Consider the following 25,812-nt stretch of genomic DNA (forward strand, 5'->3'; position numbering starts at 1 on the left):
TCCTGTCTGTTGCGTGTTCTGGTGTGTCTCTCATTTCTTGATTATTTTATTTTATTTTATTTTATTTATTTTTTTATTTATTTATTATTATTTTTTTTTTTAGATATTTTTTTTATGTCCAGTCTGTTGCATGTTCTGGTGTGTCTCTCATTTCTTGATTATTTTATTTTATTTTATTTTATTTATTTTTTTATTTATTTATTATTATTTTTTTTTTTAGATATTTTTTTTATGTCCAGTCTGTTGCATGTTCTGGTGTGTCTCTCATTTCTTGATTATTTTATTTTATTTTATTTGTCCTTTCTGTTGCGTGTTCTAGTGTGTCTCTCGTCTCCTGACGTCTCTGTGAAGAATGTAAACATCACACAGACAGATGAATCATTATTAATATGCAGCTTGAACAGTAATGATGCTTCTTAAAGAAACTGAGATTTTAATTGTTTCTAACTTTGAGTCTTTAACGCTGTGTGTTTATTGGCGTCTATTCTGGGAAGCGTTTGATGGTCGACTGTAGATCGAAGTATTCTGTTTGAAATTCCAGAATTCATGAACTTCTGTAATAATGATGTTTGCTGCAGCGGCTGCTCGCTGTGCTTTAGAAACCTGATGTGTTTAATAATGTTGAGTTATTAAATGTGTTAAATGCGGTTTCATACTGACTCCAGGACAGCGGCAGGTACTGAATGTTCTGAAATAAACATGAAGCGTGAATCAGATCTAGAATGTTTCCTTCCTCGAACACTCGCTCTAAGAAACGTGTCAGGAACATATTCATTATAAAAAGTATAAAAGTATATAGGATATTTTTCAATTCAAGAAATAAAATATTTAAATTTTGAATTTAATATTTGTTAAATGTGTGTATGGAGGGCCAAATTACTCAAAGTTAAATCATAAAATAAATGGTGAAATATATAAAGAAATTGTTAAATACATAAATAAATGCATAAATTAATAAATAAATAATATTCATTCATTCATGACATGCTGACAACCGTAACCCTGAAATGAAATAAATAATAGATGAATGAATGAATAAATAAATTGTATATATATATATATATATATATATATATATATACCTGTGAATTTATAGTTTGTTATAAAATCTCGTCCAGAGCTCAACGATGGCCTTTTAATGGAGCCACTTTCTGTGGCTTTTTCTTCTTCTCACCGCGAGCTGCTAATTGTGACAGTATCACACGAGAACTGACGAGATGTTTCCTCTGATGCAACGTGACAAAAACACAACGCTTGAGATTTATTACAGTGCTTTCACAAAACATCGTCATTTAGTTACACTGGAGACTGATGGGAAAATCAGATCAAACTGTGAAAGAATTAATTTAATTGACTTTCAACAGACTTGTCCTTGTAAACAGAACACTGATGGTGTTTGTGGACATTGTATTTTACATGTATATATTTTACATGAATTGCATCACCGAGGCTGCATTTATTTGATCAAAAACGCTGTAAAATAGTTAAATATTATTGCAATTTAAAACAGCTGTTTTCTATGTGAATATCTGTTAAACTGTAATTTATTTCTGTGATCAAAGCTGTATTTTCAGCATCATTACTCCAGTCTTCAGTGTCACATGATCTTCAGAAATCATTCTAATATGCTGATTTGCTGCTCAAGAAACATTTCTGATTATTATCAATGTTGAAAACAGTTGTGCTGCACAATATCTTTGTTGAAACAGTGATATATTTTATTTTTTAGGATTCACAGATGAATAGAAAGTTCGAAAGAGCAGCATTTATTTGAAATGGAAATATTTTGCAACAGTATAAATGTATTTGCTGTTACTTTTGATCAACGTAATGTGTCTGTCATGAATAAAAGTATTAATTTCTTCTCTCTTCTCTCGTAGATCATCAAGCTGCTGGATGGCAAACGCTCTCAGACCGTGGGAATATTAATATCCAGCCTCCACCTGGAGATGAAGGACATTCAGCAGGGTGAGATATAACTTATTTAATTTGTTTCCTGATAGCTAAATTTCAAATACAGAAACAAAAATTGGGCTCTAAACCTCTCTTTTCTTTACTCAAAGTTGATCTAGACAAGTAGGCTAAATGGAAACTATCTGAATTTCTGTTCATCCTAAAACAGTGAAAACTGCATCTCTATATATTCATCCTGTGTGTCCTCTTAAAGTGTAAATATATCACTTTTTTAGTTTAACCATGGTATTTGTAGTAAAACTGTGGTTAAACAAAAACAAAAACATGGTTTCTACACTTTTACTATAGTAAAACCACTGTTAATTTTCCTAAGGGATTTATATTTGTGTATTCTTTCTTTTTTCTTTGTTTTTATAACTGTACTGCCTTAATGGTTTGATGTTTTCTACTGTTTAATAAAAAAATCAGAAAAAAAGATTTGTGAATCCGCTCCGAAACCCTGATCTCAATCAAATGATTCGCGATCCATCATTTCAGATCAGGATTCGGATCGTGCAAATGAATCAAATGATTCGCGATACGCGATTTGAAGTCCCGATCTGAATCAAAATATTTGCGAACCATCATTTCAGATTGGGATGTCAGAGCACGAATCCCACTCCGAAGTCCCGATCTGAATCAAATGATTCATGAACACGCTCAGAAGTTCCAATCTAAATCAAATGATTCGCGATTCGAACTCCGGAGTCCCGATCTGAATCAATTGATTCGTGAACGCGCTCAGAAGTTCCAATCTAAATCAAATGATCGCGATTCGCACTCCGAAGTCCCGATCTGAATCAAATGATTCGTGAACACGCTCAGAAGTTCCAATCTGAATCAAATGATTCGCGATTCGCACTCCGAAGTCCCGATCTGAATCAAATGATTCGTGAACAAGATCAGAAGTCCCGATCTGAATCAAATGATTCTTGATTCGCACTCCGAAGTCCCGGTCTGAATCAAATGATTCTTGATTCGCACTCCGAAGTCCCGATCTGAATCAAATGATTCGTGAACACGCTCAGAAGTTCCAATCTAAATCAAATGATTCGCGATTTGAACTCCGAAAAAATATTTAACATTTTTTAACATTCTAGCAGACATTATACCAACAAAGCAGAATTTAACTTAAAATTAATAAGTTAGTAAAATAATATTTTTTGGCGATCAGACCCCCTTCTTGAATCAGGCATGTATTTTTACTGTAAAATTAAAAGCAGCCTTGCTGAGCAGAAGAGCCTTCTTTAGACTTCTGAGCATGTTCACGAATCATTTGATTCAGATCGGGACGCACTCCGAAGTCCCGATCTGAATCAAATGATTCGTGAACATGCTCAGACGTCCCGATCTGAATCAAATGATTCGTGAACATGCTCAGACGTCCCGATCTGAATCAAATGATTCGTGAACATGCTCAGACGTCCCGATCTGAATCAAATGATTCGTGAACATGCTCAGACGTCCCGATCTGAATCAAATGATTCGTGAACACGCTCAGAAGTACCAATCTAAATCAAATGATTCGCGATTCGCACTCCGATGTCCCGATCTGAATCAAATGATTCGTGAACATGCTCAGAAGTTCCAATCTGAATCAAATGATTCGCGTTTCGCACTCCGAAGTCCCGATCTGAATCAAATGATTCTTGATTCGCACTCCGAAGTCCCGATCTGAATCAAATGATTCGTGAACACGCTCAGAAGTTCCAATCTAAATCAAATGATTCGCGATTTGAACTCCGAAAAAATATTTAACATTTTTTAACATTCTAGCAGACATTATACCAACAAAGCAGAATTTAACTTAAAATTAATAAGTTAGTAAAATAATATTTTTTGGCGATCAGACCCCCTTCTTGAATCAGGCATGTATTTTTACTGTAAAATTAAAAGCAGCCTTGCTGAGCAGAAGAGCCTTCTTTAGACTTCTGAGCATGTTCACGAATCATTTGATTCAGATCGGGACTTCGGAGTGCGAATCGCGAATCATTTGATTCAGATTGGAATTTATGAGTGTGTTCACTTAGCTAATGCAACAAAAGTCACCAAGTGTCATCTCATTCCGATGGTTTTTAAAATGTCAAAATGTAACATTTTTCAGTCAAAATGACTGAAGAGGTTAACAAATATCTAAGTTTGCAACAAAAAAAAAAGACGCTTAAAGCAATTAAAAAAAATGTGTTTTCTCAAAAATATTTTTTATTAATAAATAAATTAAAATAAATCCATTAATTTTTGTAGCATAAACAAAATAATGAAACATATAATAATAAATTAATATAATCAGAGACCTCATGAGATTTAAATGAGTCTAGAGAAAAACGCTGCTGCATACAAACACAATCTGAGCGTCTGTACACAGTCACATGATCAATCACACTCATTTACTCACATTTGATTGGTCACTAGAAATAGAGCACAATCTGATGTATTTCTGCTTCATAAGCTGTTTATTTCCAGCGGCCGCTTGCATAAGCTGCTTAGACTATAGGCTTAAAAGTTAGTCATTTGATTGTTTTATTTAACACAGGTCATAACTTACGTAAAAATGTAAACTGGTCTAATTTGAATCTGAAAAGTAAGACTAGTTGGTCAGACTAGTTAATAAGACACAGTTAATGCAACTGGCCAGAGGTGTAAATGTGTCTTTTCTGGGAGAAAATTAGGCTGAAAAACACCCAGAAAAAAACAGAAAGAAGCATTTCAAACACACACAAAAAAACTTTATTTTTGCAGTTGTGACTGTAGTAAACGGACAGATCTGGTGTTTGTAACGAGGATGTGTTTGTTTTGCGTCTCATGAAGTCTTTATATTGCAGCTGTTCTGACGGTGGATCATTCTGTGGTGGATCTGGAGACTATTGAAGCTTTATATGAGAACGTGAGTATTCAAATCCAGCCGTCATGAAACCCAAACCTTCACCAGATTAACACCTGATTTTTATTCTCGTTCTTCACTCTTTGTTTATTTTCTACAGTCGGTGTTTTAACAGCACCAGCTGTTTGTCTTTATTGCTTCATTAAATGTGTTACTGTGTGTGTGTGTGTGTGTGTGTGTGTGTGTGTGCGTGCGTGTTTATTGGGACATATGAGGACACAAATTTGTATAATGACATGGGTATGACAGGTATTACAAGGAGAAGGTGACTTATGAGGACATTACCCCATGTCCCCATTTAACTCTAACCATGATCTGATGATTTGATCAGTTTGTTAGTTGTTCCAGATTTTATTAACATTATATACTGTATTGTGTATTTCCTTTTTAAGACTTCATATCTGTGTGTACTAAAACTAAAACTGGTTTAGTTTAGTTTAGTTTATTTATTTATAAAGCACATTTAAAAACAACAGAAGTTGCAACCAAAGTGCTGTACAACAAATATAAAACAAAGTAAAAACATACCCAATCAAGACAGACAAAGGGACAAATAAAATTGTACACCCTCAAACAGAAACATACAGAATAAAAATAGGTTTTCAAAGAGGATTTAAACAAAGAAATAGAAGGGGAAGATCTTATGTGGAGGGGAAGACTGTTCCAGAGCCTAGGAGCTGCCACGGCAAAACCCCGGTCGCCTTTAGTTTTAAAATGTGAACGAGGGACTGAGAGGAGAAATTGGCTAGATGACCGAAGAGATCTAGAGGTGGAATGCGGAATGAGAAGATTACAAATATACTGGGGAGCTCAACCATATAGAGCTTTAAAAACAAAGAGCAAAATCTTAAAATCAACACGGAACTTGACCGGGAGCCAGTGTAGAGGCGAGTACTGGGGTAATGTGCTCACGTTTTCTAGTGCCAGTCAGTAATCTGGCTGCCGCATTTTGCACCAATTGCAATCGGTGCAGAGATGATTTTGGCAAACTCAGATAAAGTGAGTTGCAGTAATCCAACCTTGAAGTTATGAACGCATGAATTACTGTTTGAAGGTCATGGAAAGCATCCTCTTGATTCTAGCAATTGATCTTAATTGAAAGAAACTGCTTTTCACAACAGCACTGATCTGCTTATCAAAAGTCAACGCCAAGGTTTCTAACTCAGTCGCGTACATTTGATGACACGGGGCCAAGCTGCTTAACAATGCCAGAAGACACAGTTGTTGGACCAAAAACCATTATTTCAGTTTTATCATTATTCAACTGTAAAATATTCAAGTCCATCCAGCATTTAATGTCCTGAAGACATGCAAACAGATTAGACATAGAGCAGTTATTGTTTTTAACAGGAAAATAAAGTTGAGTGTCGTCGGCAAAGAAATGATATGATAAATTATGTTTCTGAAAAATATAACCGAGTGGAAGCATATATAAGGAGAAAAGGAGAGGACCCAAAATAGAGCCCTGTGGAACACCATAGGAGATTTGAGACCGAGATGAGAAACAATTCCCCAAATTCGCAGAAAAAGATCTGTCCTTAAGGTAGGAAGCAAACTGGAAACCAGCTACCTGATCAAGTCTTTGAAGAAGGATGTCATGATCTATTGTATCAAATGCTGCACTTAAATCAAGCATGATTAAGATACAGCAAGAACCAGAGTCAAGGGAAAGTAAAATATCATTAGTAACCTTCAAAAGGGCAGATTCAGTACTATGAAATTCTCTAAACCCAGACTGAAATGTGTCACAAATATTAAAAGTACTTAAGTAAGATGAGATCTGAGAATAGACAACTTTTCCCCAAACTTTTGAGATGAAAGATAATTTAGAAATGGGTCTATAGTTATTTAGGTCATGCTGATCAAGATTATGCTTTTTTAACAGTGGTTGGACTATAGCATGTTTAAAAGAAGCTGGTACGATTCCATTTGTTAAGGAGCTATTGATAATAGCAGTAACAACTTGACTTAAGGCTGGAAAAGCCTCTTTAAAAATCTGAGAAGGCAGAACATCAGAGTGACAAAATGAGGGCTTCATACTAAGAACAATATCATAAAGCTGTGGAGGTGACACGGGTCGGAAAAGAGGTAGGGAGCTCTGATGAGAAGCCATTTCTAGAGGAAAACAATTTTGAGAAGGTATGTTAGACCTGATACACTCGACTTTATGGATAAAATGTTTTAAAAACTGTTCACACAAATCAGTGGAGAATTCTAATGAGGCACTAGGAGCGGGATTTAAAAAGACATTAATCGTATTAAAAAGTATCTTTGGCCTATATGCATTTTGTGCAATTAAATCTGACTCTCTGAGCTTCCTTAGCAGTACTCTGATACCGTTTAAGACATTCTCTGAAAATTTTGTATGATATCTGAAGTTTATCTTTCTATCTGTGTCTTAAAGGGATAGTTCACCCACGTCATCTTTTGTTGAGTTTCTTTTTTCTGTTTCTGGTCTCCATTGACTAAAAATACAGTTGGGGATCATCAATAGATCCTCATCATCTTTTGTGTGAGAGACCTATAAAAGATGAATTATGACTGTAATATTGCACAAAATGAGTGATTTGAAACCCAGTTAGCTCTTGATCCATCACCAGCATCTAGTTAAACCGATGGATGTTTTTGTGCCATTGCTATTATAATCACGCAAAGACTGCATTATATGGTCCTGCAATGACTAGTTTTACTCCTAATGGTTTTGTTGTGAATGTTGACAGAGAGCTCAGCCTGACGAACTGGAGAAGATCAAGAAACATTACGAGACGTCTAAAGAAGACGAGGTGAAACTTCTGGATAAACCGGAGCTGTATGTCATTCAGTCGCTCTGATCCTTCTCTGAATAAGTCGTGGGTTGTGTCAGAGACCATATATTAGGATAATAATTGTAACATTTATAACACAGTCCTGCATCTTCATTCTGTTGATTTGCAAAAAAGGCATAGTATCAGTACATTTGATGATGCTGAGTTCAGAAATATCAATACAAACTTTCCATCGAGTAGTTGTTTTTTTACAAGAGAGAAATTAGGATGTTCAAATTCTATATATGTATCAGCTTTTAAATAACAAAAGCCGTGAAATGTCAAAAGCTTCAGTTTTAATGACAAAAAGAGTTTAGAATGCATCACTGAACTTCAGCAAAGGACTGGAAAAATATGTTCAAATACTCCGTTTAATGTCAAAGACCTTTACAAATAAGCAAAATAAGCTTGTTTTAACAAAATCTGTCATTTTCTCTGTCTGTTTGGTTGCAGTACATAAATCTGACCTTGAAATCAGGATGAGGTTTATAACAGTGTTCTAACTGTGAAAATGGGCTGAGAATTGATCAAATAGACAGGATTCATGTGTTTATGATGTTTTCCTGCTGATTAATGAGCATTGCAAGACTTCTTCAATGCACAAATGATTCTCAAAAGCAAAAATGCTACAAAATGCATCATATTTCTCCAGCAAAACAGACATTATTTTTGGAATCAGTGGCTCAAAATGAGCAAGAAACGAGTATTGGATTTTATTCAGCAAATATAATGCAGGACAGTGTTATTATAACAACATCTGAATTGATGATTTGCTGAAATCAGCATATTCTGGTTCACATTCCATGTACGACTAGTTATAGTAGAGTTCCAGGTTAAACGTGTTAAACTCTGTCTGTATCATAATTATCACGAAACAATTTTGACTTCAAACCATCAGCTCATAAAAACAAAGGTTTTGAAAATATCGCCACAAGATCTAAACTTTATATATAGTGTACTGTCAATATGAGACTTTAAGAGCCTCATGTGAAGCCAAGAAGCCACACATTTACAGTAGGATTTACTTTAAAACTATATTCACTCAGAAACTGATAGTGATTTTCACAAATAATTACAAAGAAACAGCAAGTAACATTGAATTGAATTAACATTAACATTAATTAAACATGACTGAAATAGTATTTTCTTTGTCAACAGGGTTAACATAGTTAACTAAAACTAAAACAAAAAATGTTACTTCACTGAAAAAAATGATGCTACATTTTTTTTAAGGTAAGTGGTTACAAACAATTTATTTTAGCTACATTTAATAAAAAAATATGTTGAAAGTTAGTCAACTACATTTGTTTCTTTAAATGTAGCTAAAATAAATTGATTGCAACCACTTACCTTAAAAAAAAAAAAAGTAAATTCAATGAATAATTTTTTCAGTGTTGAAATAAAATAAATATTAACTGAAATGAAATATAATAAAAAAACTTAAACCTATTTTATTTCGGCAACTTTTCTCATTTTTGCTTAGTTTAATTTGATGTACTAAATTAACAAAAAATTGAAACTGAAATAAAAAGTATTAAATAAACATTTAAAAACAAAAAAATGACAAAATTGCACAAATTAAAATTTTAATAAATTATAAAAATTACAAAAAAAATTAATTTGCTAAAACTTGAACTAAAATGAACATGAAAGCAGAAATTATAAAAAAATAAAATCTAATTCAGAATCTTAAAAACTATGACAGTACTGTATATCAGTGATCACTGAGTGTAAAACATATTCCAGTAATCTTTGTTTTATTTTTCAAAATGATGTATTATACTTTGTTTAACTTGGAAAAATATTTTTTTAGTGTACCACACAAGAACTGACATCCGTAACGCAGCATCAGACATTCAGTCGTTCCTCAAAAGGATGATTAAACGCTTTACAACACATTATTATTACAATAAATGCCTCTGCTTTCTAACCCTGCTGAATGTCAGGCGTGTAAGTGCGTTAATGTGGCTTGTTTTTTATGAACTGAAGGGTGAGAGATGAGCTCTCAGATGCTGCACAAACATCTGAAGCGCTCCTGTAAAACCAAATCAGCCAGCTGTGTGTGACCTTTGACCCTCGCTGTAGTGCGTCAAACAGGAACGCAGCGATGCTCTGACTCGTGCCGCTAATATTCAGCATAATCACACTTAAGTGCACTTACTTGCATCCAGATTGGCGTGTTCGTGTGAAGACATTGTGCCGAGGCTGTTGCTCACCGCTTCGATCTCTTTCATCTTCCCGCGCAGATTCCTGTACGAACTCTCCCAGATTCCCGACTTCGCCCGGCGTGCGCACTGCATCATATTCCAGTCTGTGTTCGTGGACTCCATATCATCCGTCCATCGGAAGGTGGAGATCATCTCTGCTGTGTGCAAGGTACAATAAAGATCTGAAACGACTCTTCTGCTTTTCTGATTTATTTTGCCATTTCTTCTGTTATTGTTAACCCTAGTGAAAAATAAATATACTTAAAGGGTTAGTTCACCCAAAAATGAAAATTACCCCATAAATTACTCACTTTAATCTAGCTTGCGCTCACTGTTGTACACGGAAGCAGTGCGCATGCGCCGCTCAGAAGTGACGAACGCAGAAGCTCAGGGGTGAGATCAAAACAAAACAACGGTCACTTATTAGAAGTACAAAACGAGGATTTGTAAAGAAGAATGTCGGAGGATTTCGATATAAACCAAGAGGAGACTGGTTTTCCTTTGCTTTCTTTGCTCCTGTTAACAAACGTTGGTTTTCACGAGACTCACCGGCGCATGCGCAACGCTGACCTCATACGTCATCCTCCCGGAGCTGCTTCCGTGTACAACAGTGAGCGCAAGCTACAACGGCGAGTTATCCGTCACGGTGTGCAGCCCGCCTCGCCCGCTGTCACAGTTCACAGAAGCGTGGCAGACGCTGCCAGGGGTATCAGGGTGGGTTATGAAATCAATAAAGAACGGCTACACGCTTCAGTTCTTCCGCAGACCGCCCCGTTTCAATGGTGTGTTAATGTCCACTGTACGGGAGCAGAATGCCTCAGTTCTGCGAGAGGAAATACACAATCTTCTCGCAAAACGCGCAGTAGAGACAGTGCCCCTTGCAGAGCGTGAGAGCGGCTTCTACAGTCATTATTTTCTGATGCCAAAGAAAGACGGCGGACTCCGCCCTAAGGGTGAGTAATTTATGGGCTAATTTTCTTTTTTGGGTGAACTAACCTTTTAATTGTAAGGATGCACCGATACCACTTTTTTCAGAACGAGTCCGATACCGATGCTTTCATTTTTTTGGTACTCGCCGATACCAATATTTTCACAGCATTTGTAATTTTTTTTTTAATATTGGGTACAGAAACAAAATAATAATATGAATCATGTTAGATGGCTTCATTTAGCAAACAGATATTTCCTTCAGTTATTTCCACACTTAATTATACCTGTTAAAATGTATTGTATAAGCTTTTGTTACTTTCACTGTTCATTTTAATGGCGCATTAGAGCAGCTCAATATTGTAATCACAAAACGTTTTCCTAAAATAATGAAGGCAACCACTCGTTATACATTATACGAGTGCACGCATACTATTTGGTGATGTAATTTGTGTCACGCGCGCTGTACTCGGACCCTCGCGTACGAGTAAAAAACGAAATATACTTTGGCCTTTAAAGCAAGCTAAACACGTTTGTATTGGTGCAGAATGAGAAAGACACTTATATCCTAGCGCATTTCACACAGTCTGCTAGTTTCACTTCTGCTTTAAATAAAGTTGTGCATGCTTGACGTTTAAAATAAATGTTGTTTATAGTGAATGCACCTATAGTTTTTGTTTGCTTTATATTTACGATTTAGTTTTAATCCAAATGCATGCGCTAATGGAGCGAACAGCAATCAAGATCATGCAACAGAAGTGCGCGCTCTCGGACTCTCTCTCTCTCTTGCTCGCTCGCTCTCTCTCTCGCTCTCTCCTTACCGTCAAATAACTTTAGGAACTTGTGCATTGTTTTACTTACTTGCTTTTGACATATCCGACCGAACTACTCTCTCGCTCTCGCTCTCCTTACCGTCAAATAACTTTAGTAACTTGTGCATTGTTTTACTTACTTGCTTTTGAAATATCCGACCAAACTCCAAACTTTCCAGTGATGTCTGTGAAATATTCACTCGACAAGCTCGCGCACATCCGCTATACAGGCGTGGATATTAAATGTTTAACATTATATTAATTACTTACATCTACTTCATAGACATCCTTAATCTCTAATAACTCCATTCTACTCTCTGTTGTTCTGTTTTCAGTGTTTCTTTTTCTGGACACAGCTCTATTCACACGCTGTGTGGTATCGGCGTTTGGTATCGGGGCATTTTTACGAGTACAGGAGCGCAGTATCGGGCCCGATACCGATACTAGTATCGGTATCGGTGCATCCCTACTTAAATGTATTTGTAATAGCGGAGCGCAGGGCATAAAGTAACGCGGGGTTAGTTGTAACACAAGCGGTTTAAATATTTTCACACATGCTTGCATAACAAAATCTACAGTATTTACTAGTTACCATATCAACATTATATAGAGAAAAAAAGTGCGCCAAAATTCAAAAATCTTTTGAAGATATCGCTGAACATTTATTTTACCATAGTAAAATTACATTTCTGGCTTAAGTAAATTTTTCAACTCAGTTTTTATTATTCGTTTAAGAAGAGACAAATCTGCTGACATTTTAATCTCCGATCTGTTATTTATCAGTTTAGATAGTTTTTTTGTAATGCTTCAATAACTAGCAGAAGACACTAACCAGTTTTAAATTCCAGTTGCGCAGATGAGGAACGTTGTAACACTGCGTCACGTTGAGAAACAGGGGAATACAGACTGACAGTCAATGTTTAATGTTCAGAAATCATTTTTTTAAGACATGTAAAGCTTGTTTATGTGGGCCGTCTTAAGCATGGTTGCAAGTGTTCATTGTCAAACTCCGAAATCAGATTATTTTGAATTCTTAAAAAACGCCATTATTTTATTTGAAATAAATAATTATTTTATTGACAAAAGATTTCAGTTTGTCTTAGTTTTCATGAGATCAGATAACATTTTAAACTGTCATATGGTCATGTTACATCGTGCCCCTCAGATGTTACAATGTACCCCACCTACGGGGCATGTTGTCACAATTCACTTCCAATTTTTGAGGGAAAATAAAGAAAAACGTATACACTGTAATTATGAAACAAAGCAACATTTGTACTAGACAAGTGTGACATTACTGTGGATTAAAAAAAAATAATACTCTGAACCCCATGTGGATTTACACAAACTGAGAAGCTCAAAATGAACCCGTGCGCATTCACACTCATTTTGCCAGCACGGCTCACAAATGTAAGTGTTTTTCCAGACTTTTCTTGAGAATGACAGCGTGAAGGACGTGATCGGCCTCATCTTGGCCTTTGGGAACTACATGAACGGTGGAAACCGGACCCGAGGACAGGCAGACGGATTCGGACTGGACATTCTGCCTAAATTAAAAGATGTCAAGAGCAGGGTATGAAAATAACGGTAACACTTTACAAATATGCATTAATTCGTGCTTAATTAATGCACAGATAATCACGAGTTAATGTATAACTCATGAAGAACTAAACCATTTATTATTGATTACTACATCAGCAACTAATGAACATTCTGTATGATTCATAGTTTAAGTAATAAATAAATTGTTATTAGTTAAATGTGTCATAATGTATTAATTCCCTAATAACATATGTGACCCTGGACCACAAAACCAGTCATAAGGGTCAATTTTTCAAAATTGAGATTTATGCATCATCTGAAAGCTGAATAAATAAGCTTTCCATTGATGTATGGTTTGTTAGGATAGGACAATTAAGACAGACAGAACTATTAACTAATTGTTAAGTAACATGTCATTGTGGTTATGGATTTAGAATTAGTAGTTAGTCATGTGCCTCCACAAGTAAAGTATATATAACATAACATAATTATATTTTTGCAAATCATTAGCTAATGATTAATTATCTGGAAGTACTATTACTTAATGTAATTTATAAAACAGAGAGTTCCGGTGCTTGATTCTGATTGGCTGAGCCGCGTTCGAAGCTGTTGTAAATGACTCTACAAAGTAACATACACCTTTGTTTACGTTTGTGTGTTGCTCGGCAACCACTTTGTAGCAACCACAACTGTTTCTGAGGAACTACATTGTTTGGTGGAAGAATACTGTTTTTATTAATATCATTACACTTTATTTGCTCCGTTTTATTTTGTGAAACCTTACTACGTATATGGAATAACCGTTTTATAAAAGCAATAACCCCTGTGAAGCCGTGGTTTATAGTGAATTTAAGGGGGTTTTAGGCACTCCGCTTTCCTAACAACGCCCCTTAGCTGTTATAAATTCACTGTAAACCACGGCTTCACGGGGATTATTGCTTTATGTTATTAGGGAATTAATACATTATGACACATTTAACTGATAACAATTTATTGATTACGTAATCTATGAATCATACAGAATGTTAATTTGTTGCTGATGCAGTAATTATTAATAAATGGTTTAGTTCTTCATGAGTTATACTATATTAACACATGATGATCTGTGCATTAGTTAAGCATTTAATTAATGCATATTAGTACCACCGTATTGTAAAGTGTTACCAAAATAACACTCATAACATCTGCTAATGACCTTCTTTCCCATCAGGACAATCGTATGAGTCTGGTGGATTATGTGGTGTCGTACTACCTGCGAAACATGGACGAGGTACAGCTTTTATTTTATTATTTTTATTTTTTTCACTAAAATTTTTTTTTTTCTTTTATTGTATTTCACTGCATTCAAGATTGCTTTTCCGACCACACTAGCGGATATTTGTTTTTGTTTTAAGCAAAAACCCACTTAATTTTGATCAGTTTCTCATAAAACCAGACTTCATATCGTCATTTTGCATCTTAAGTGAATGTATCTTCATTTAACAATGTGTAGATATTTGTATTGAAAAAATACAGAGTTACAAGCAGAGTCTTTCTTGACAGATTAGCTATGTTTCCATCCAAAGTAATGAATTAAACTTATGCACTAAATTGGAATATCGCATAAAACAATTTGCGATAAAGCACCATTGATGCGCATTAAGGAATTTATTCAGTAAAAGTGTTTCCATCGTAGTTTATGTGCATGTTTTCTTTTCGGATAAGAAATTTATCCTACTTAGTTAAGCGCGCAAGTTTTTTATGCGCATTTTTAGAATTTATGCGCATCTTGGCGTTTCCATCCAGCGTCTTTTTATGCGATATCCTAATATGCGCATAACAATAGGTGGATGGAAACAGAGCTATTGTATTGTTGTTGTCGTTTCAGAACGCAGGAACAGAGAAGAGCGTTTTCCCGCTGCCTGAACCTCAGGATCTCTTCCACGCTGCTCAGGTCAAGTTTGAAGATCTCGCAAAAGACCTTCGCAAGTTAAAGAAGGAGCTGACAGGTATGAGTCTCATCCGTTTGTCTGTGGTGTTGTGCTTATTTAATGCTGAAGATGGACAGAACGACAGCATCTCACATTGGAAAAGTATAGCAGGCATCCTTTTACTCAGTGACCATAAAATGAGAAAGATGTTAATAGCGACCTTCGTCCCAGTGAATCTTTTGAATCTGTTTAGTAAACTGATTCACGGATTGGTTCAGTGACTCTTCTTGGGTTACTTTGTCAATATGTGGCGCGAAGTGAGTCACTGAATCATTCATTCAAACGATTCATTGAAAAAATACAGAACCAACTGGAACAAGAGCTTTATTCCAGTGACTCTTTAGAATCTATTCAGTAAACAGAGTTGTTCAGATTGATTCATGGATTGGTTCACTGACTCTTCTTGGGTTACTTTGTCAATATGTGGTGCAAAATGAGTCACTGTATCATTCGTTCAAATGATTCATTAAAAAAATACAGAGTCAACTGGAACAAGAGCTTTATTCCAGTGACTCTTTTGAATCTATTCACTAAAGATTGTTCAGATTGATTCATGGACTGGTTCAGTGACTCTTCTTGGGATTACTTTGTCAGTATGCGGCGCAAAATGAGTCACTGAATCATTCGTTCAAATGATTCATTAAAAAAATACAGAGCCAACTGAAACAAGAGCTTTATTCCAGTGACACTTTTGAATAAACAGAGTTGTTCAGATTGATTCATGGACTGGTTCAGTGACTCTTCTTGGGATTACTTTGTCAGTATGCGGCGCAAAATGAGTCACTGAATCATTCGTTCAAATGATTCATTAAAAAAATACAGAGCCAACTGAAACAAGAGCTTCATTCCAGGGACACTTTTGAATCTATTCACTAAACAGAGTTGTTCAGATTGATTCATGGATTGGTTCAGTGACTCTTCTTGCGTTACTTTGTCAATATGTGGTGCGAAGTGAGTCACTGAATCATTCATTCAAACGATTCATTAAAAAAATACAGTTTTGACCTGAGTTTCACCCAGAAGAGATGCATAACAATTCCCAAAAAATTTTTAGTTTTTCAGTTTAGTTTTTAGTAAGGAAATGAAACTTTGCAAATGCTTTAAGACCGTCAAAACATTTTTTTTCCCAGATTTTTTACAATTGCTGTTTAAAAAATACAATTACTGTTTAGTGTTCGGGTCATTTTTGAACCCGGGTGTGTATGGAGCACCATTCGGTGTCAAAAATAGTTTTTTTAAATGATCTTTTAAGTTATATTAGTGTAAAAACATTTCATACAATGATATATAAAAAAAAAATTCTCATCAATATTGAAATATAAATATATATAATTTATATATACATTTTTATCACATTCACTCATTAATGAAAAGTTGCTGATCAGATACAATACGTTTAATTGAAAAATATTTATAAAGTAACGATTATTTTGGTCCAATCGGACTGGGAATGTGAATATAGTCGGCTGATTTTGAATGCGTTATGAGGGTAAAGCATCATAAATGTTTCCCGCACAAAGCAAAACAATAGAAATGAGCGAACTGATGATGTTCATCACTCCGTCTGTCAAGTAACATGCAGTTAAAAGCAATTACTTTTCATTTTACACTGGAAAAAGCGTTTTTACCGTAGCCTGTGCTCCAGGCCACCGCAGGGGTCAAAGGTCACGCCCCCTCCCCCAGCCCCCGGTGTCTGCAATTATTTAAATCAGCCAATAATATGGCATATGAAAGCAATTAGATATGCTCTCTCCTCATTCCCCTCCATTTGAGAATCGCTGTTAAAAACCCTGATCCTCAGTGACCCGAGGGAAAATACAAAACCACTGCCGCCCCACCTCGAGCTGTCTGTAAATGTCTGTAAATGTAAATGTCACTCATTTATTAGCACGCAAACGCAAGACAATAAATGCAGAATAAGGGCCTCGCATTTGATCCACACCACAACAACAAAGCCTCAAACGCGAGTCCTCGGGCGCTGGCACTACGACGGCAGCAGACAGGGATAAATATTTATGCCGTGCCATCATAAAGAGCTGCAAGTGTTCCTAATTATTCCTGCCGTCATTTCTGTTTAAAGCGAGAGCGCAGAGTTTCTGGATGAATCATTAATAGCTCAGATCAGGTATTGTAGGGGCATATGATTTCCATGATGCAGAAAATTCTGACTTCTTCACTACAACATCATGACAGTAATACATTACTATTGTACAGTAGAATTTACTACTCAATAATAATAATAATACTACAGTTTGGAAAAATTGTTTTTTAAAAAAATAATAAAATATAGTTTTTATTTATTTATTTTTTTAAATATATCGATTTTTCATCTTTTTTTTAACACTAAGCCTCTTTTGTGCATTTGAAGGAGTTGTTCAGATTTAATTTGATTGCATTGATATAGGGATTAGTTAAATTGTTAGTTACATACATTTGATTAACAAAATTTTTGGTAATAAATTTGTATGAAATCAAAACACAGAATTCAGAAAAATTAAAACAAAATTTCTGGAAAAAAATAAAAGACATTTCATAGGGCAGTATTTTTTATTTTTTATTTTAATAAATTATGAAATTGTTATTGAATTGATTAAACATCATTTTTGATTGTTACAATTAAATTAAACCATTAAAATTGATTTCAGAAACATTTATAATGGAAAACACAGAATTTGGGAAAAGAAAAAATAAATCTGGGGAGGGATAAATCTGTAATTCAACTCATTATAAATCCTTTTTCATGATTACAATTGAATCCAATCATTAAAATTAATTCCAGAAAAATGTAAACATAAAACACAGAATTTGGGGGGAGGGGGGGGGAACATAAATAAAACATAAAATTTTAATAAATTCTGAAATTTTCAGAATTCAGTTTATTGTACATCCTTTTCAATTATTAAAATTGAATTAAACCAATAAAATGGATTCCAGAAAAATTAAAACCGAAAACACAGAATCTGGGAGAAAATTGAGCAGAATTTGGGAAAACAATTAAAGAGATTTCATAGGGCCGTAATATTGCGATCTCTGGCTTTAAACTTTTAATAAATTATTACATTGTTAAATAAATTGTAAATTCAATTGATTATGCATCCTTTTAGATTATTAAAATTGAATTCAACTTTAGAAAAATTTTAATGGAAAAAAAATAATTTGGGAAAGAATAAAACAGAATATGAGAAAAGTTCATAGGGCCCTAATATTGAGATCTCTGACTTTATTGGCAATTTGAGACATCATTGAAATCTATTTAAATTCTAGAGGAGACACATTTGAGTCTATTTTTTCTCGGAAGTATCTTTTTGGAATCAGCAACAGTTTCAAATTGCTCTTCATTTAAATCCAGACACTGCAGTGTAGGAGAAATAACTGATATCAGAGACGGTGGGTGACGCCTCGTGTGTGTTTGCTGATTTCACACCCGCGGTGTGTGACACGGAGGGGTCGCGACACGGGGTCAGTCTCAGGGGCCGCTTACACGTCTGAACTCTGCCCTCCGCGCCGCTCCCTTCAACTTTTACCAGAAATCTGATCTCCATTCCAGCTCCTTAGAAGGGTTTCATACCTACAGTTCACCCCGATGCTGCTGATGGAGTTACTTCTGTGTTCTTAAAGTCACCTCACTGTCTCTTCTGCTCACCAGGGCTGCATTTATTTGATTAAATATACAGTAAAAATGCTGAAATATTATTACGATTTAGAAGAACTGCTTTCTGTGTGAATATGTGTTCAACTGTAATTTATTTCTGTGATGCGCAGCTGTATTTTCAGCATCATTACTCCAGTCTTCAGTGTCACATGATCTTCAGAAATCATAATAATATGCTGATTTGCTGCTCGAGAAACATTTCTGATTATTATCAATGTTGAAAACAGTTGTGCTGCACAATATTTTTGTGGAAACCGTGATGCATTTTATTTTTCAGGATTCACAGATGAATAGAAAGTTCAAAAGAACAGCATTTATCTGAAATAGAAGTCTTCTGTAACATTAGAAATCTCTTTACTGTCACTTTTAATCAATTTAGTGCGTCCTTGATGATTAAAAGTATTAAATTATTTATTTATTTATTTTTTAATCTTGTGATCATGTGACACTGAAGACTGGAGTAATGATGCTGAAAATACAGCTTTGATCACAGAAATAAATTACATTGCACAATATATTCATGCAGAAAACAGCTATTTTAAATTCTAATAATATTTCACTGTTTTTACTGTATTTTTTTTATCAAATAAATGCAGCCTTGAGTGGAAGAAACTTCTATCAAAAACATTAAAAATTCATAATTATTCCAAACTTTTGACCGGTAGTGTATATCATAATTAATTCAGATAAATGCATCGATCAGATGCATCTTAGCTTGAATTCTAGCATTAAATACAATATTTTCTCTTTTCTGTATAGAGCGGACACACTCGAGTTAAAGAAGCGTCTAAAAGCTGAAGTAAGGTTAATAGCGGAGACAAACTAAAGCATTAATCAGAACCTGTATGTTCTGTCTGCTGTCTCGGGTCAGACGCTGCTCTTTTGATGAAGCCGCTGGTGGGGCGTGTAATTTCCCGGGGAAGCGCGACCGCAATCCTGAAAACAAAACCCCACTAACCTCTTCATGCACGGAGAACACGGGAATATCCAGCCAACTTTGGGCAAAATAATGAAAACACAAAAGAGACCAAAAAAACTTCAGAGACGGAAACCACAGCTGTTTGTCTTACATTTTAATGACAAAGAGACAAACATCATCGCATGAGTAATGGTTATCAAAGGAGAACAGCTCTGGACTGGCCGTTATTGAGCGTTTCCAGATGAAGCGCTCTCAGACTGAAGGATCTGTATGTGTTTGAGTCTCGTTTACTCACATGTCGGAGTTCTGAACGACGCTGTGACAGTCTGTGAATGTCTGAAACTCCTACTTTGAGTCTAGAGGGTTCCATAACCAACCGTCGGCGTTCTAGAAGCTCCAGCGCATGTTTTTTTTTACGGTCCAAATGTCCAGTTTTTAATGTATTAGGAACATTCCATCCTATCATTTTCAAAAACATCATCAAAAAAAACTAAACGTTAAATCTGAATGTTCTCTTAACATTTAAAACAGCTGTTTGTTATATTTAAAGAATGTTTCTTCTTGGTCGTGTGAATGTTCGACGAACATTCCATTTCATCATTTTGAAAATTTTACGAGAAAGTTACATTTGAATATTATCTCAAATGTTTAGAACACCCATTTTTTTGTATCTGAGGAATGTTGGTTCTTGGTTACGCGAATGTTAAAGGAACATTCCGTTTTGTAATTTTTAAAACTTTAATAAATATGTAACATTTGAATGTTCTCTCAACATTAAAACATCTGTTTTGAGATGTTGTTTCTTGGTTATGTGAACGTTCGAGGAACGTTCCAGTCTATTATTTTGAAAACGTTCTGAGGATTTTTTAATAATAATAAAAAAAACACATTTCCCCCCAAGATTTAGTTCATCGGTTGTTTAATATTCCACGAATATTGCTCTAAGAACATTTTCTATTAAAATGTATCAAAAACAAACATCATCATTGGCTGTTACATGAATATTATAATCAAATTTCTTTCTGCTAACATTACAAAAACATTGAACACACATTAACGACACGTTTTGAGAACATTGTGCTAAGAATGTTTCCTCTCAACACTACAAGAACCTATGTCAGATATGAATAATGTTGTACGAACGTCACATAAACATTATTTGAAGAATGTTTTGTCCTAACATTTACATAACCTTTAATAAGAGCGTAAGTGGTGCATCAATGGAGCCCATATGCCACGAGTGGAGACAATAGAGGCATTCCTCGCATCCTCCACTGTTACAAATGATGAAAGAGCGAATTAACCAAAACCATGCTTGTACACGCATACAAACTTCGTCTCACACGGCTTTAGACGTCATGTTTTGGAAAGTCTTTCAGGGGACAAGACGTTTGTCTGGCGAGCCGGCCGGGAGTTATTTATATAGCATGCAGTGGATCATTTCCATCGCAGCAAAGCCGAAGAATTTCAGTAGATAATCCACAATTATATACAACCTCAGAGCTCTGTCAGAGCCGTATAAATCCCCGCTGTTACCCGCCTGACAGGCCGAGGCCGGCGCCTCGAGATAAATCAGCTCTCGTGGTTTTACAGGTTAGACGATGGAAGACTCAAGACTGCAACTGAAGCTCAATATTCAGTCCTGTTTCAGTCTAGATTCATTAGATGTGTCGTGAGTGATGCTGTGATCCCACAGTCGATGCTCTGTTTATTTTCTGTTCTTATTATTTATTGATTGTTTTTTATTTTTTAATGCGATAACCTGATGTCATCATTTCCATCATTTGGTTCCCCTTGTCTCTTCTTTAAGTAGCCATTATTCAATATTTATTATGTATAATAACTTGTTTTCATGAAGTCTGAACTTAAGCGCTTGTTTCTGTGCATCAGATGCTGATTGGTTGGAGGTGGATTTGAAAGCATTCTTATAAGAAAGAGGTGGAGTTTAAGAGGATTGACATTTTTGTTACTTAAAAACAAAATAAACGTTAACTGACATTAAATATATTATTTCAGCTAGTTCAGTTTAATTTAGCTTGAACTACTAAAATAGCTACAACTAGACAATCTATAACTAATAAATAAAAAATTAAAACTATATGGGCATATTAAAATGGCAATAAAATTGCTAAAACTTTAATATTAAAGTGTAAACAGAAACTGAAAATTAAATCTAATTCGAGATATTATCAGTCATATAAAACAACACTAATATATGCAAATCAATAATTTTTTTAAATTTTAATTTTAAAAACTACAACAAAACCACTGAAACTTTAACTAGGGTGAAAACAAAATATAAAAATTTAATCTAATTGAACATATAAATAAAATAAAATAATTAGTCATAAAATATCACTGACATACGCAAATTAATAAAAAAAAACTATATATATATATATTTATTTATTTTTTTTAATTACAATAATACAACAAAATTACTAAAACTTTTATTAAAGTGAAAACAGAAAATATATATATATAAAAAAAAAAATCTAATTTAAAATATTAGCCAAAAAAGATAATAATATATCAGTGATTCTAAAAGAACCCTGACAAATGTACAGTTGAATTGTTTACAGCAAGACTGATAATATGCATTTACAAAATAGATTTGATCTATATATGTAATATATATCTCCCAGGGATTTATTGGTGAGGGTTGAGGAATTGTTTAATTTGATTTGTAATGAAAAACCAATAAAAAAACTTATTAAAAACAGATTCCATTTAACCTGTAAAATTATTAAATACAGGTAATTATTATTATTAATTGTGTCCTTGAGTTAAGTAAAGATATGATGTAAAGATAAATCATAGATGAACTTTCAGAGAACAAATCAATTGCGTTTTTTGTAAAAGTATGAGGTTTATATAAAAACAAAGCTTTATAAAAATCCATATTACAGCAATGATAAACACATGCAGGTATTTACTAGATTCATTAATGCTAAACATATCCATACACACACGCCGCGTGTACACGTTTGGAGGACAGAGAGCGGAGCTGCTGAGTGATTTCTGTGAGTTTGTGTGAACGCAGTTGTTTGGCAGCACAACAAAGACTCTGTGAAGCACAAACAACACAAACTCCATCCACATCTGTGCTGCTTCAGAGACACATGTCGTCACATGACATCTACAGCTCAGCTGATTGGCTCAAAGATGCGAAGCATGCACTGAGACGATGATGATATCGTATCAGACAGATTTCAAACTCACCGTCATCATAATGAGCTGCATACTCTGAAATCATTAGGAAACTCATAAACGAGTCTCATGTTTGACACCAGAGCAGTCGGTCCGGAAATCAAAAGCATTCTTGCTCTGGTTCCGTTGAATTCGCTCCAAAAGCGTCTTTGATGCTCATCTGTTTGAGATGAGATTCACACACCTCTTCCTCATGTTTCTCGTTTAACTCGTTTATGGATGTGCTGGTAACGTGATACGCAGAACTCACCTGCGCTTCATTAATTCACCGCCTTGCTGCTTCACTCAGCAGCCCATCAGTTCCTAATATCATACCATTCATGCAATATGTAGTTAGAATGCGGTGCGTTACGGGAATGTTGTGTATGCTTAAAAACTCTGTGGCAGATATGCAATGCAATGCACTTGCCATTTCTAGTGTGATAAATGAACTGTGTGTGACATCAGCTGCTCTATTGGGAGTCAAAGTTGAATTAAAATGAGACTCCTTTAATTAAAGGAATAGTTCACCCAAAAATAAAAATGTGCTGCAAATGTGCTCATCCTCAGGTCACCCGAGATTAGGATGAGTTTGTTTCTTCATCAGATTTGGAGAAATGTAGCATTGCATCAGTGTCTCACTGCAAGTGAATGGGTGCCGTCAGAATGAGAGTCCAAACAGCTGATAAAAACATCACAGTAATCCACAAGCAATCCACAGCACTCCAGTCCATCAGTTAACATCTGGAGAAGACAAAAGCTGAAACAAATCCAGCATTGAGACATTTTAAACTAAAATATGAGTCCATAATCCATAATAACACTTCCTCCAGTTAAAAAGTGTTCTGGTCTGAATCAGGAGAGAAATCTGCACAGATCAAGCAGCGTTTACAAGCCAAAACAGCCCAAAACTTGACATTTTTTGTCTTCTCCAGATGTTAACTGATGGACTGGAGTGGTGTGGATTATTGTGATGTTTTTATCAGCTGTTTGGACTCTCATTCTGACGGCACCCATTCACTGCAGAGCATCCACTGCTGAGGCAGTGATAATAACTGGATGGGACTGATATCAGATGTGATGTCTGATGTGTGTACTTGTTTTAGTAGGCCGTATGTAGTCGGTATTTCTGATTCTTCATGTGTTTGTCCTGCAGCGTGTGTGAAGGAGGTTGAGCAGGTGTGTGAAAACTCCTCTGAGGAACATCTACAGCCCTTCAAGGACAAGATGGAGACCTTCGTCAGCACCGGTGAGTCTCAAAAACATCCCCTTCACCTGTTACAGAAATACAGCATCTGACTGGGTTCCTCATCAAGCAGGACTAGACCTGGGTGAACTGGTTTTCTGGTCATCTGCATCATCAGTAGGAGAAATCAATCAACTGATCAATGTAGGGATGTCAACGATTCATCGATGATCGATTGTTGATAAGAGATGCAATCGATTAAAGCCATCGATGGTTGATGCGCAAAACACGTGCGAGCGGCTGTGATTCATTCATTCATGTCATTCATTCATAATGTACAAATTAAGCTTTTAATGTGATTTAAACTTTAAAAGTACATTAAAATAGAAACAACTCAAAGTTCTTCAACATGGAAAGCAATAGAAATTATATAACCTAATAAATATATATTCTTAATTCATGGCCATGAAATCTTTCATTTCCCTTCCCGCATGTTTACCACAGTAAGAGATGCGAAAACAGTGATTAAAAGTGAATGACAATAAAATAAACCTGTGAAATTAGAGGGTTAGACGGTGAGGATTTAGGAAAAGAAACAAGGCCTAAATATTACTGAATTTTTGGAAATTCGTGACCAACCGGCAAACCAGAACAAAGCCGCGTAAATGTAGGATATATGGGCTCGAACGGCATCCAAAAGCATGGTCGCGATGTAACATTAACCAGCTAACCAAATATTCCTCTAATAAACAAAGCTTTTATGTCACACTTATGTCATAAGCAGAGCTTACAATTTGTAAATAAATAATTACTGGGTTCAAAACAGCAATTAAAAGGCGCTGTGACCGACACTGACACTGACAACACATTTTCCCGGAGCATTCAATGATGTCACTAAACGGTGATGCCACAACTAGAGCATCGTTCACGAGTTTCTGCAGGACCTAACTAGCCCAGAGCACAGGTTTTCAAGCCCTGGGACAAAATGGGATGCTTTAAGGAAAATGTATAGCCTATGTAAGTTCCATAAACAAGTTCACGGAAAGGAAACCGAGAACCGAGATGACAACGCGCATCCTGTTCGTTTGCTTTATTTTACAAAAGCACAAATCTTCTGTTTTTACTGTGAGTGTGCAAAAATAAAATAAAACACTTTTGCGGATTATATCTTACTCCAAAAATTGAGTTTTTTTAATGTTTCAGCTGTTCGATCGCTAAATAGACCGTAGTATACCGGTCCACTCTGCTGTTATGCCAAGGACGTTTTTGCTCATGTGAAGAGGATGATCTTTTCCGTCTATATGCGAATGCGTGTAAAGTACAAGCCTAGTTTACATTATAAATAATAGTTTAACATTCAAATACTTTGCGAATATGGAAACATTTGGATTTGTGCCGAATGAGATACATCTAGCCAAACCCGCGCTCCGTCCTCGTATGCATGCACGCACGCACCGTCACGGTCTAATGCACTGTAAATGCCGGATTTTTAAAAACAAATAGGCCTACCGGAACGCAAAAATTCAAAATCTGACATTTTCCGGAACAGGATCCAGCAGGATCAAATTAAGTACTGGTCATAATACTCATGATAATGTTTCATGTTAGCAACAGTGTGTTTTGCTGCAGCAGCGCCGATGGAAGCAGTTCACTGACTGCGCAGCACAGCCACACGCGCCACAGTTACGTTTGGGATAATTTTATTTTAAATGCCATAATGTCAGTTGAAAACATTGCAATAGTGTTTTAAAATACAATAACGAGCACCAC

At 35.4% G+C, this 25,812-nt stretch overlaps 1 protein-coding gene across 1 annotated transcript in view; it reads left to right on the forward strand.

Moving 5' to 3' along the window:
• The window catches only part of LOC107745359 (formin-1), a 95,654-nt gene that overhangs the window by 58,934 nt on the left and 10,908 nt on the right, over positions 1-25,812 (forward strand). The window contains exons 9-16 of the mRNA XM_016559231.1: positions 1,881-1,968; positions 4,776-4,837; positions 7,555-7,643; positions 9,885-10,014; positions 13,011-13,157; positions 14,337-14,396; positions 14,994-15,114; positions 24,013-24,105. Coding sequence (XP_016414717.1) covers positions 1,881-1,968; positions 4,776-4,837; positions 7,555-7,643; positions 9,885-10,014; positions 13,011-13,157; positions 14,337-14,396; positions 14,994-15,114; positions 24,013-24,105 — 790 coding nt within the window. The remainder of the gene's footprint in view (positions 1-1,880; positions 1,969-4,775; positions 4,838-7,554; positions 7,644-9,884; positions 10,015-13,010; positions 13,158-14,336; positions 14,397-14,993; positions 15,115-24,012; positions 24,106-25,812) is intronic.

The sequence above is a fragment of the Sinocyclocheilus rhinocerous genome, unplaced genomic scaffold (assembly GCF_001515625.1).
Source record: "Sinocyclocheilus rhinocerous isolate Xijiao unplaced genomic scaffold, SAMN03320098_v1.1 scaffold2213, whole genome shotgun sequence".
NCBI classification, from domain to species: Eukaryota; Metazoa; Chordata; class Actinopteri; order Cypriniformes; family Cyprinidae; genus Sinocyclocheilus; species Sinocyclocheilus rhinocerous.